At 26.7% G+C, this 13906-nt stretch overlaps 1 protein-coding gene across 1 annotated transcript; it reads right to left on the bottom strand.

Annotated features, from left to right (window-relative positions):
• LOC105361981 (uncharacterized) lies at positions 1 to 11740 on the bottom strand. The gene is made up of 9 exons (XM_011499305.1): positions 11632 to 11740; positions 11302 to 11425; positions 9715 to 9867; positions 8371 to 8481; positions 6802 to 6964; positions 6456 to 6654; positions 2926 to 3204; positions 1632 to 1829; positions 1 to 197 (listed from the first exon to the last, which is right to left on the bottom strand). The coding sequence occupies exons 1-9, from the start codon at positions 11735 to 11737 to the stop codon at positions 13 to 15; spliced, it is 1518 nt and encodes a 505-aa protein (XP_011497607.1). The 5' UTR covers positions 11738 to 11740; the 3' UTR covers positions 1 to 12.
• Between the last annotated feature and the right edge of the window lie 2166 nt (positions 11741 to 13906).

Raw genomic sequence — 13906 nt, 5'->3', positions numbered from 1 at the left:
AGTCAGAGATTCTCAAAGGTTGGAATTATCGTAGCTGAAGGACGTCCTTGCGGGCAATCGTGGTAGTTCCAACGTCGATGCCTTACCCTCGTCGTCAATGTAGTTTCGATTGTCGTGACCCTCCGTATCGGCAGAGCTGTTCCCGTCCTTCTTCGGACCATCCATCAGGAACATTGTCATGAGGAACATGAGTGAGCCTGTAGCGTTGTTAGATATGCAGAAATTAGAAATGTGTATAAATAGCAAATGTATATGATACAATCAGTTACCCATGCGTTCCGATTGCATCTATTTAATAAATAAAAATAATTCGACGGAATATTGTTGTAAAGTATTTTAAGTTTATAAGACGTGCGTAGAATAATTGATATGCAAGATTTTTTAATCAATAAGTGAAACTAATCATAATACACATTCTTAAAGATTATTAATGATTAATTATTATTGAGCTTTTTAATTTATGGGATGCGAGATTGTTTCTTAATAAGTTGCTCGTTACTAGTAGAGAATGTCGTAATGATTAGGTTTAACTAGAAGAATTGAGTTATGAAAGAAGAAAATTGCCTTAACGACACGTACTTATGTTACAAATTTAAAAATAAATATATACACAGCGCTACAGAAATTACTATTATGGCATTCCTAAATTAATGCAATATAATTATATTTTTTAAAAAATAGTTAAACGTATAATATAGTTTGCGAGGAAAATACTTTTCGATATATTAGAATAATTATTATTATACATCATATAAATTCTTCAATAATGTTAATCAAAGAGAAAATATTGGCAGTTTAGACTCTGATATATTTCAATTAAATATAAAGAAAATGATAAAAAAATATTAATTATTATATAATTAATTTTTGTATAAAATATAATGCAATTGCAGCGAAAATATCAATTTGAGAAATTCTCTTAACTAGACAATAAATAATTTAATTCATTAACAATATAATATATTAATAAATAATCCAATATAAATATCTTTTAAGTAATAATAGTAATTATGGCTAAATTTGATTCTCAAGAATTGTATTTATCAGAAATTTAAGTTATTTTAGTTTTTAATTATTCAACAAATAAATTAATATAACTTTAATAAGTTTCAAGCCGTTTAAAAATTAATGATATTTTTTTTTTTTTTTGCTCTATCGTATTATATTACACAATGATACTATTCTTACATGTGTGCATGAAGTCTAATTCTCGGTATACACATATATATATATATATATAGATGTGATATAAATATAGATCGTTCGATGGAATCAGGTCGACATGAATTTCGGTTCTTGGCAAAATTGACAATGCTCGTGAGTATAGCTGACAACAAATTATCTTTTAAAATATTATTTATTAAATTTGTCTAATGAATGCACCCATGTAAATCTTAATAAATTGAAAATCGAGGTACATCGTAAATTCATAAAGAACAGTTTTCTTAACTTCTTATTCATATGACATGTGATGTATATAAAATAATGATAATCTCTGGTCATTATCCTGATTTTTAAATTCAAATTGTGTGTCCATGTATGTAATAAAAGTTCGTTCGTAAAAATAATTCTTTTAAAAACGACATAATCTATGTGATGATTTCTTATTTATAGAGAAGGTGCCAACTTACTTATTCCATAGAATCCAGCGTAAAAGATATATAAAGATTCCCTATATCCAATAGTCTTACTCGTTGGTTCAACGAGTATAGGCAAGTTGCCGCCGATATTATTCATCACGAAAAGAAAAATGCCAACTGTTGTCGATCTCATGCTTAACGGCACAATTTCCACGAGAATGGCAAAAACAATGCCGAACCACATTTCAGCTGAAAATAAAATTTGACAATTGAAAAATCAGCTTCGGTAAGATATATACGATATTTGTTAACAAAATTATTTACAAAATTTTTTCTGATTCAATCACTAAAATTGAATATCAATCATTATAATATTATATTTTATTTACTATAATAAAGATGTCACAAAAGACGTTTATATTTTCTTCTTAAGATTGTCAATGCGTTGGTAGTTATAAATTCTAGGATTTCACGCGATTATACGACTCAAAACAGAGTAACTGCACTTTGCAGATACATTATTTTACTTTTCTTTTGATGCTTATTGAGCAAAAACTCGTTTATTTGTCGTATTTTCTTTTCAACATTGGCATTATTGTCTAAAAATTTGATTTAATAGCGCAATAATCAGAGTAGTAATGTGGCCTCTTTCACGTGAGATTGTCTTATTTGCATGCACTCTGAGTAAATTTCCCTCAACGTTATTCTAGAAATAATCTCCGTTACCTACTCTTGAAAAAAAGTAAATTATTATTTAGATTGATATTTGAAAGGCTATTTATCGTTTTCACTATAGAGAGTATAGAGTTTACATTACTATTTATAATTAAGAATATTGAAAATAATTTTAATACTCGGATATAGAATTCGAATGAATGTATTATTAAATGTTGCAAATTTGTTTTTAAAAAAAATGTAAATATACGGAATGTACGGATTATTATATTTTGAAATTTGTAACGCGAAGATAAAATACTTTTTTTTTTTTAAGAATAATTTTTTTAATGAAATATTAGAGTAGAATTACGCTATCTATGTAGAATAAGTAGCTGTCTATTTTCTATCTATTAACATGACTTGAAAAATCAAAGTTTTGTGAATATTACAACTTTGGATTAAAATTTCAAAAGTTAAATATTAATATATAGCGTTTCAACGAATTTAAGCGTCTTTAATCAATGATTAATAAAATATAACGAAAAAAAATGTAGTTTTATAACTAACAAAAAACTTTGGCACAATATGGATATAACTGTGTGTATATATATGTTACTTTGCAACAAATTACTTTACAAAACAGCACATACAATTTTGTATACTTTCATAGTGCCAAAAAATACATTACCGAAAAAGTAAGAAATTCCGAGGGTGATCATCGCCCAGAGCGGAGTAAAGTACACGGAGCCAAAGGCGAAGGGCGTGGCAATGAGTTGACTGACGACAAGAACTGCGACTCTCGAGCGGATGCCCATCTTTGCCACAAATTTGTCACTGACAACACCACCAACGACAACCCCAATACTTCCGATAACGATCGTCACGGCGAAGAGCCACCAGCCAAGATCGTAATCAGGAAAATACTCCCGATAAAACAAATCACAATTGTAGGCGAAGCACATGCCACCTGTAAGAGCACACATTGTTTCTTTTTAGTGTAAAGTTCTTTTATATCAATGTTTATATTACGTTATACAGTGTCGTATGTGAGTAGTTTTAATGTAGGAACAATAAAAATAAAACAATTTTAATAGGACACTTTTTAATATTGGCAAATTAATTGTTAAACAAACGCTTACGAGATCGTGATTTGTTGTACAATTTGGAAATACAAAGTACTAACATCTGCATAAATGAAATTTCTAGAGGCAATTTTGTAAAAGTAAATAAAATCAAAATATAATTCAAGCACGTAGATTAAAATAAGTACATTATAAACTTTCAATGTAAATTAAAGTTGAAAGTAAATAACAGTTGTTTCAAAAGGATTATTATAAAATGATATCCTTCATTCTATTAAGAGTTTAATTAAATTAACTATGTACTGCAAAATTATATTACTATAAGCTTAATATTATTCATATCAATTATGTAAAATATAATGGTATTCGATTGTTATTCGTGATATAATTTTTGAATTCTTAAGATCGTTAATAAGATATGCAATTTTTTCATTGTAATCTAAAATCGGCAATTCGTTCTATTAATAAGTTGCTAACGATACTTCTGATGTTAAAATAAAAGAAATAAGAAACAAATAACTTTATTTATTTGTTTACAACGTTATATTTATCAATGAGGCCATGAGAAAAAAATTAAGTTTCTAAAAAAAAAAAAAAAATGAAAAAAAAAATTCAAATAAAACGAACTATAATTTTATGCAAAAATATCTGCGTTTTTTTTTCAACGTTCATCCGATGCATAAAGCAGTCATAATTGCGTCTTCTTATTTCTAAACAAATTTAAATATATATATTCTGAATTTCTAGTAATTGCAAGCCAAATATTACAAAATCTACCAAAGACAAATATACATTCAATAGCGTTTTGCTACTTCAAAATTATGTTCGTAGTTGCGTGAGTTATATATAAGTGTATATTATAAAAAAAAAAAAAAAAAAAAAATAATAAAAACTTTGAAACTAATATACCTGCAATATTTAATTATGGTATAAATTATATTAAAAGTATGGCTATAATGAATCGAGCAATGTATATTATGAAACAAGAGACCAAAAGAAAATATTAATCGTTACTAGTGTAATGCATATTTCTCGTACAATAGGTCGTTTATTTAAATTAAATAATCTAAATTAAATTATAAATATCATTTGAAATTTCATTAAAGTTCGTTTGACGGATTTTAAACTACTACTTTTAACTAAAACTTAATTAACCTGATGTTATTCTTTAATTAACTAAATAAATAGATTTTCATTTTCATTGCACGGCTTAAATGAGTTTTGTGAAATTAAAATTTAGATATAATTTTTACGCCATTTGTTATTTTGATAGAGATAAATTTTTTATTTCTAATCTAATAAAGAATATTTATTTAGTACATAATAATAATTTATTTTTCAAACTTATTCCAATGCTGCGGTCAAAATTATTGTTTCATGTAGTTTAGTAATGCATTTTAGTATGAAAAATGCATCATTGATTTTGATCTGAAATTGGAGTTACTTAAATCAAAATGCTTCGAATGATGTTAAATGCGCAGTTTTTGCTTTCAAAAATTCATAAAAAAGGTATAAATGTGAATAAATTAAAAAATTTAATTAGAACGAGAGTGTATCATATACAGTATTTAAAAATGTTGAATTCACTTAAAAGTAAAAGATTGAACTTTGAATAATGATTTTCTGCATCTGAATAGGATGAACTTTTTAATAATTATAAAATGAAAATGAAGTATCGAAGATGAATTAAGACATTATTGAGAAAAAAACATCCATGAAGAAATTTCATCTAACTTTCAAAATTTGCTAGTAATTATATATAGTAATGTTGTAATAGGAACTGGGAATATCTTATCAATAGTTTAGAAAATGTAGTTTTCAGGATAAATATGTCGCGTTATCTTCTGCATTAACTGACTAGAAATAAAAATATATTGATTTTAAAAATAAAAAACCAAATGAAATTGATCGTTTAGTTAATTAAATAAAAATTTCCTCTTAATTTTCAAAGAATTTATAAATTTTTGCTTTTCACTTATCTTTTTTCAACGTATAAAATACATTTACATTCGGCTTAATAAAATTACTGAAACAAGATTACTTTATACATCTTTCACATTATTTTAAACAAAAATTCCATTATTTTCAACTAGTCGATTACTACATAGAACGTTTCAGAACACTCACTTCTTATTTTTTCTCAAAAAATACATAAATTTTAATCATTATTTATTATTAATATCAAACACTTTACGTAATTTCAACAACAACAACAACAACAACAAAAAAAAAAAAATAAAAAAATAAAATAAATTATTTTAATTTGATTATTTTATTTTTATTAATCCGTAACACTATTAGTAATGCTATATTTTTATTAGTAATTTATTCATTTATTTACTTATAATTTAATACTATTCTATAAATTTTTTTATTTAATTCTATATAATTTTATATAAATATTTTTATATAATTATGTAAAATATTATTTGTTACCTAATAGATTTAAAATAATATTACTAGGTTTTCATTTACAGTATTTATTTTTCTCATCTAATAACGTTAATCCCTTTTTAAATAATGTTTGATTCGACTTTTTCAATTCTTTGTGATTGAATTTCTATTAGAAATGGAAATCCAGTATTTGTAAGCGCAATACCGGCATAAATGTACTCTACGGATAAACTCAAAATACGTTGTTAAATAGATTCAGGAATGAAAATTGTCGAAAAAATTTTAAAAACTAGCATTTCTTTCAATTCACTATTATTTCAAATATTATTTCAGTTATTAAGTAGGAATTTTCATTTAATCAATATTTTTAATTTCGAAATTTCTATGATACTCCCAGAGGGACGCTAAAACGCTGTAAAATACAATTAAAATAGAGCCTATGTGCTCAAATTTTTGAGGCTGCTATTTAATGAAAATTATTTAAAAGTTTTATGAAAAAAAAGAAAAACGAAACTATATGATATATATCAATAATTATAACAAGTACAATGTACTTAGCATATAATTAATACTCTCACCTATTTATTCGTTACTATTATAAAGGTACACATCTATGTAACAAATATAAAGTAACTTTATTAGGCACACATTTTAATCATAATAATTTTATTTTTTAAAATCCTTGCAAGACCTTTAATAATATATTGTTATTATATAATATATAGAAATAATACGAGCTTACCACAATGCCGGATACTGGCTGCAAGGCACAAAAGAATAATACGAGGTTGAAGAATCACTTTCCACAGAGGATCCCTTTTCCCTTCGTTCTTATTTTCCTCCCCAATGGTCGTCCTCTCGGGTTCCGTAAGTGTCAATCCGGTTAAAAATGCCAAAAATAGTCCCACTATGCCAGCACCATAGTAACACACTCTCCAACCCTAAAAATTGCGATGATTCCTTATCGTTATTCTTTTATACTATCGAATGTTGTTAAATTGTGATGGAAGACAGTTGCACACGAGGAAGAAGAAATTGAATAGAGATGGATTCTATTTAAGAATTGTAAATATCTTATTAAATCATACCAATCCCCAAGCATTTAATTCGGGGATGTATCTTCCAACAGGAAAAGCAATTCCGTAACCACCGTATATTCCCCAATTGAAGATTGACATAACTAGACCTCGTTTTTCCTCGGCGAACCAATCGGAAAGAAGACCCGTAGATAATGGATTACAGCCAGCTTCTCTGATAATTTGAAAATAATGTAATCAGCGAAAAAAGTCTTCATTTCGATTATTTATTAATGAAATATATCAAATTTTCAAGAATCTGATATTGCATATTTATTGCACTACTTTGAATTCAGAACTAAAAAGTATAATTACGTACGAAAAAACTTTTAAGCAATTTATATCGATATTTAACTATTGATTTTCATTATTAAACAAATGAAAATCTAATGTCGATTTATTTGATCAAATAGAATATTTTTCCATACGAATGTAGATTGAAATAGCATAAAGATTTTTAATGAAAATCATTTTTAAGAAAATTACTTTATATAAATAATAATGAATAATAATAAATGCAAATGCTATTGTTACATTGTAAATAATTAATTTTTTGTTCTACAAAATTGATATATACTTTTAAATACGATATAAACTATATTAATGAATTGAAAATAATAACGATTTATAACCATTATTTACTTGACAATTATAATTAATATATGTTAATAATATAATTAATAATGCTTAATATATATTTATCTTACATATTCTACTGTAAAAGCTAATATTTAATTATTCTCTATTACGCAAAGTCCATAGATTTACATATACCTTACAATGAAAGTATTAATCATACAATATTATGTCACTTGTGTAATTTTAACATAAACATTGTATGCATAAAGAAAATAGGTGCAGCTATTTAAAAAGCAAAAAAAATGTACTAAAAGTATCAATTTAACTTAAAGACAGATTTTTTTTCCTCTTATAGTAGTAGCATTGTATTACGTGTTTATAAAAATTGTAAAAATTGTGAAAACTATGTCAATATCTCTGGTTAATTAAAACATTTAAATCTATAATTATTAAAACTATTTATAGAATTTTTTCCAAATTATAATTTTTCTTCATCACTTTTTGTTTACATGACTTTTTGTGCGATAATAATGAATTAATGAATGAGTTATGAATAAATAAAAAAAAAAAAAAAAAAACAATAAATAATTTCTATACATTTACACATTCTAAAAATATGCTAAAAAAATAAAAGATAATTATCGTTCGTAACATTATGAAACAAAATTCGTACTGTAAACGACAAAAATGAAATTTTTCATACTAAATACAAATTACTAACTGACATTGCATTAATCCTTATATTTCATTAAATATTTTCACAATAATTAGAGATTATGATAATAAATGTACAACAAATTTTAACGATAAGTTTAACAACACCAGATATATTATATTTAATATCATAATCATTAACATAGCCAATGTGACACTTCAGAAATGATAGCAGACGTAAAATTGAAGAATTTTACATTAATTTTATCTTTACTTTTAGCCACTCACGCGCAACAAATGTAATTACAGTTCAATAATCATAAAGTAAGCAATACAATGTGTACGTACCCTGCAGCAGCCAGCATTCGAAGGATAACCAGTTGCCAATATTCTTTAACGGATCCCATTAGAATAATTGCAACGCTGAATGTAAATGTGCAGATAGTGAGGAGTCTAACTCTATAATAATTATATGTACGTGAGATAAAAAATTTAGTGAAAATTAAGAGCTTCATAAGTTCTCGTGATTTATTATGTTTTCTATGTTATTCAATAAATTAAATTTCATTATCCTTTAATTATTCTTTCGTAATATTGTTGAGAAATAAATTACTCTCACTATGAATTATTTAATGCTATGAAATTAATAGTTGAGTCATTATATTAATTAATTGCTCGAATTGATGGATTTTATGAATCAGAATCAAGATTGTATTATAATTAGATGTTCTTGTATGTGTTATCTGATGTAACGGTTCTGTATAATCAAATTAAAGCATGGATAAAATATTTGCAAATCTAAGTTTCTCTCTAAGGATGAATTGTAAAAATCGTTGAAAAAATTTTGATGTCCTAGATTTCCTAAAATTTTTAACAGGAAGTCTCGATGAAACTGGAAGTTCTTTAAAAATAGTGAGAATATGGCTTGATTTAATTTCTTCAAACTGAAAATATTTATAATGTTACGACATTGCTTCTCAAGAACTTTATATCGATATTTATTTGACTTGAAAGAAAAATTTTGAACTGACAACCAACATTCTAATCTACAGATATAAATTAAAGTGTCTTCCTTCATTCTGAACGTATAATAGTAATTTCAAATAATAATAAGCTTCATTTAAATAATATAAGTGATATTGTAATTTAAATTTATCTAGATCTCTAAGCTTTATAAAAAATAACAATATTAATAATGTTCTACCAATTAATTAATAATTAAAGGAGAAATTACATTTATATATTTTACAAAAACTGATTAGAATTAAAACAATTGTATAATTATTATATGATGTAAAAGTATGTTTTATGGAAAATTAAATATTCATTATTTTTAAATTAGAAACTTCGTTGAAATAAATTTGGATAATATTTAAGTGTAAAATAATTTTAAAATTAATAGAATAATAGAAAGAAATTATGAAATACGATTGAAAATTCAATGAATTGAATCGTCCCAATAATTTCATTCTAGTCACTAATTAAGCTAAACTATGTAAATATTAATACCAATTTCATTATAAAACTAAAATTATAATTTTAATCGTATAGGTCGAATAAATAAAGCAATTAAAACGTAAAATAAATGAAGTAAACGTCAGTTGCAATTACAAATATCATGTCGATTGCTTAGCAAAAACCGTACATTTGATTGTTATTGTCCGTAGCGTCGGTAGTGATTAATTTACTCGCCTATTATATCGATCGGCGGCAATTCCAAGAATGACGCCAACAATTGTAAAGACAGCGATAAAGCTGGGCCCAGCCAATATTTGATAATCCAAGCCGAGTCCATTGTAGTTCCACTCGCAGTAGCGTGTCCCATTAAGTTCGAGCGACTCGCAACTGGCATTGATAAAGGGACAATATCAATCGGCAATCTTGATTATATCAATGTTTAAGGCGAATAAGCGTATTTCAAGAGAAATTCAAATCTAAACTGTGCACTGCATTAACTGATTTGGATGGATTTGTAGTGCAGTATATTCCAAGTACCGCAGTACAAACACGATGATTTATTTTAATAAGTGAATGCAGTGTCAATTAACCCAAATATGCTTTCATGATATCGTTTAAAATTGTCAAATGTAGTTATTGTTGCTGTTGAGATTCGCAAATGTAGATTATGAAATTCACCAGTTATGCGATGATAATGAAAAATAGCCAGAAGTTTGTAATATAAGTTTCATGATATAAAAAAGGGAAATAAAATTTCATGTATTGCAAATTGCTAAATTATTATCAACGATTACTTGTCAAATGTCCAATTAACGTTTAATTTTTCTTAAGAGAGCAAACTTTATTCGCATAAATATAACAGAAAATATTCATTTATTTTTATAAATGTAAATATAACTTGATATATAAATAAATAATTTAATAGTAAAAATTATGGAATAGTCTTGAAATAAATACAATACATATAGGTACAATACATCGTAGATGAATACTTTTATAATTAATTATTGTATTTTCAAAAATTGACGATATTCTCTTAAATGCTTTTCTTCTTTATATTAAAAATACCATGTGTATTGTTATATAAGCGTATATTTTATAAACATTGCATTCGCTTAAAATTTATATAAATAATTCATCATCGTCTTCACTATTATTATAATAAGCACATCGTATCCTTAATTTGAATTAAACAAAAAACAAAACAAAAAACAAAAAAAAAAGAATCTTCAAAAGTCTCAATATGTATAAATTAATACAGATATTCGTGTATCGGAATTCCTATACATTATGCAATATCTTTTGGGTTCACTGCAACGATGAATTCAATTCTTTATATGTAATTCGATCTTCGTTTATAACGCTCTTACTTTTCACGCTTTGATAACTAATCATTGTTATTCTAGTAAAATATTAAAGTAAGCAATTATGTAATAAATCTTTAAATTAAATTAAAATATCGTACGTGTTATACGCGACATAAATGCGCCATAATGTTACATGTAAAGCAAGTCCTGCTATTTTCTATTTAATTACATTACGACAATTCGTTATATAATTTTGTCATATTATTTTTTACAGTGAAAAACATGATCGGTTATATAAAAATCCTATAATTGAATATTCAAATTAATTATTAGCTTGAAGAAACAAAAACAAAAAAAAATATATATATAAATAATATCTTTATATTCGCTTCAACATAAATTCTCCAAACATTAATTTCCAAATACTATTAATAATACTGGAGAAGAAAGGCAATAATCAGTAGGAAATTATTTTCTAAGTATTAATATGTAAATGAGAAAAAAATATACTTACGTTTCTGAATTATTTGCTGTTTCACATTGAACTGGCAGATCAATAAGAGCCAATGTGGTGGAATTGAGTTGACAAGTTATGTCACCATAATGCAAATCGATTGCAGTTGCTTTACTCGTAACACCTTAAAACATAAATTTAAATGATACATTTGTATTCTGAAAATTCTATGTGCATTTAATTATCAATTAAATTATAAATTATGGTAATATATAGAGCTATTTATGATTTTCATTTAAAACATTGATAATGTTCTATAGATTTTCTCAATTATAGAGTTTGGAAAATTTAAATTGTGCATAAAGTAAGTGATTAGAGTAAGCAACTTACCGATTAAATAATGTCCTAATTCTCCGAGTACATATCCAAGGGACACTACAGCTAGGGCGTAAGGTTTGTAGAAGAATTTTAGTTTTTGTTTCACGGACGATAACATTTTGAAATCTGGAAGGGAGAAATCAAGAATAGAAATAATAACAAATAAATTAACTATAAGATTGTCTAATTTTTACCGTTCTTATCTTTTCGATGGGAGTAATTAAAAACTATACCTCTCTTCAAGGGCATTAAAAATATTGGTAAAAATTATAATTTAAGAGTTTGCTCATAAGACACGTAATATAAAAATGTCATATTTATCGTTAGAAATTATTATCGATTATTTTTAATTTAATGTTAATTCAAAATTTTTCCCATTTCAAAATTCAGTGCATCATACTTCATCAAATATTTATTATATTCAATTAAAAAAAAATTTATATATATATATATGAATATTAAATCGGTCATAAAGGCATTTATTTGAGATAGAAATTCTCAAATTCATAAAGCGTCCTTAATATATCGATAAAATAGCGCGTTTAATTGGAACGAGTGCAATATTATTGTGATCTTTTTGTTTTATTTATTAACGTATATTACGAATATTACGTAAATTCTGTATCATCGGATTTTATATAAATTATAGGTTAATCCGCATCAAAATTATATTAAATTAGAATGAATGGAATGGCTTCGGAATAGCATTGAAAAATATTTACTCAAATCGAGTAATGGCGATTTCATTTTAAAATACTCCTTTATTCCGTAAGAATTATTTCTTTTGTGTTCGAAAATTTTAATTTCAATTAAAATATGCTTTCAAATGCCAACGTTCAAATTATTAACATTATTTAACATCAAGCACTACTTCATTTTAAGTAGATTAAATTGTAAATTCTATAAACTTATTCGTCAACTTTTTAATACGCATACTCAAACACGGCCAATGTTGTACATAAATTATTCATTGCAAAGAGACAGAATTTTAAAAAGCACGAAATGCACTTTGAAACGATAAAGTCCCTTATTTCTTATACATTACACACACACACACACACACACACACACACACATATATATATATATATATATATATACACACACATATTATCAATGTACAGACATTGAACTGTTTAATAGCGCTTAATAATTATGCGGACCCGACCCGAAGAATCCTTTCCCTATATCAGTACGCTACATTGTACAAACTATAAGAGCTTGCGTTATTTGAGTATTAGGATATCGTAAAGATAGCAGCAACAAGCTTCACTCGAATAATGTAAAGCTCATGAATTATGTATTATGCTGTGAGCTTCGCAAACAGTGTAATGGTCGTGTAAAAAAAAAAAAAAAAAAAAAAAAAGGTAAGCGTAAAATTATAAGATTGTGGCAGTGCCATTATAATATTCATAATGAGCAGCGAGGCGTTGCCTACGTCGGGTGTTGCGAGGATTGGCCACACGACTCAAGGACTCGCTGATGCTGATCCGCGCAGAGTCACAGGGGCGCGCAGCATGCAGGAAATGCAATCGAATTCTAATTCGACGCGCGCCGCAGCTCTTTAACTCGACTTATTATCCTTGCCTTTATGACGACGTTTTGCGTGCTACGTGAGTTTTCGTTCACGAGCTGAAGATTCGAGCCACTGATAGAGCGAACACACACCTTGATAAGGCTTTGAATAGTGATCGAATAGTCTTTAAATGGTACTGGAGATTGAATGCAATGCAAAGTCCTAAATACGACGACGATCGAGTACGCTTGATTTATATAACGAGTATTGATCGCACCTCGATTTCTCGTTTACATTTGCATTCTGGAATTGGAAAAGGCAACATTTTCATTGGACGAATGGCACGATTTAAGAATCACTTGTGTAACGCGCATTGGAAAAGCATTACATACAGCCAAATCGTAAGTTCATAAATTATTGCGTTTTTTTTTTGTTTTGTTTTGTTTTTTTTTTTTTTTTTTTTTTTTTTTTTTGTTGTTTTTCTTTATTGTGTTTTTTGTTCTTTATCATAATGACAACTCACAGCAATGGCTGAGGAAACGCTTTTGATCCTGGAAATTGCCTTAATGGCCGGCAATGGTATTTAATTCAGTTTCGAGATTAATCGAAGCGACTAAATGAGCCTGCCAACGTTGCTCGAGTCGTAAGGGCGGAAAACCTTTACGGCGTACGAATCGATCCAGTCTCGCGCCGAGCTATCGAAAAAAAAAACTTGCGGCTCGGCGGAAAATTCGGCCGAGTTTGTGCGAGCCCTAACAGAGAAAGGCCAGA

This window comes from Ceratosolen solmsi, unplaced genomic scaffold (genome assembly GCF_000503995.2).
Source record: "Ceratosolen solmsi marchali unplaced genomic scaffold, CerSol_1.0 scaffold2, whole genome shotgun sequence".
In the NCBI taxonomy this organism is placed as follows: Eukaryota; Metazoa; Arthropoda; class Insecta; order Hymenoptera; family Agaonidae; genus Ceratosolen; species Ceratosolen solmsi.
This window is presented reverse-complemented; position numbering and strand designations above follow the sequence as displayed.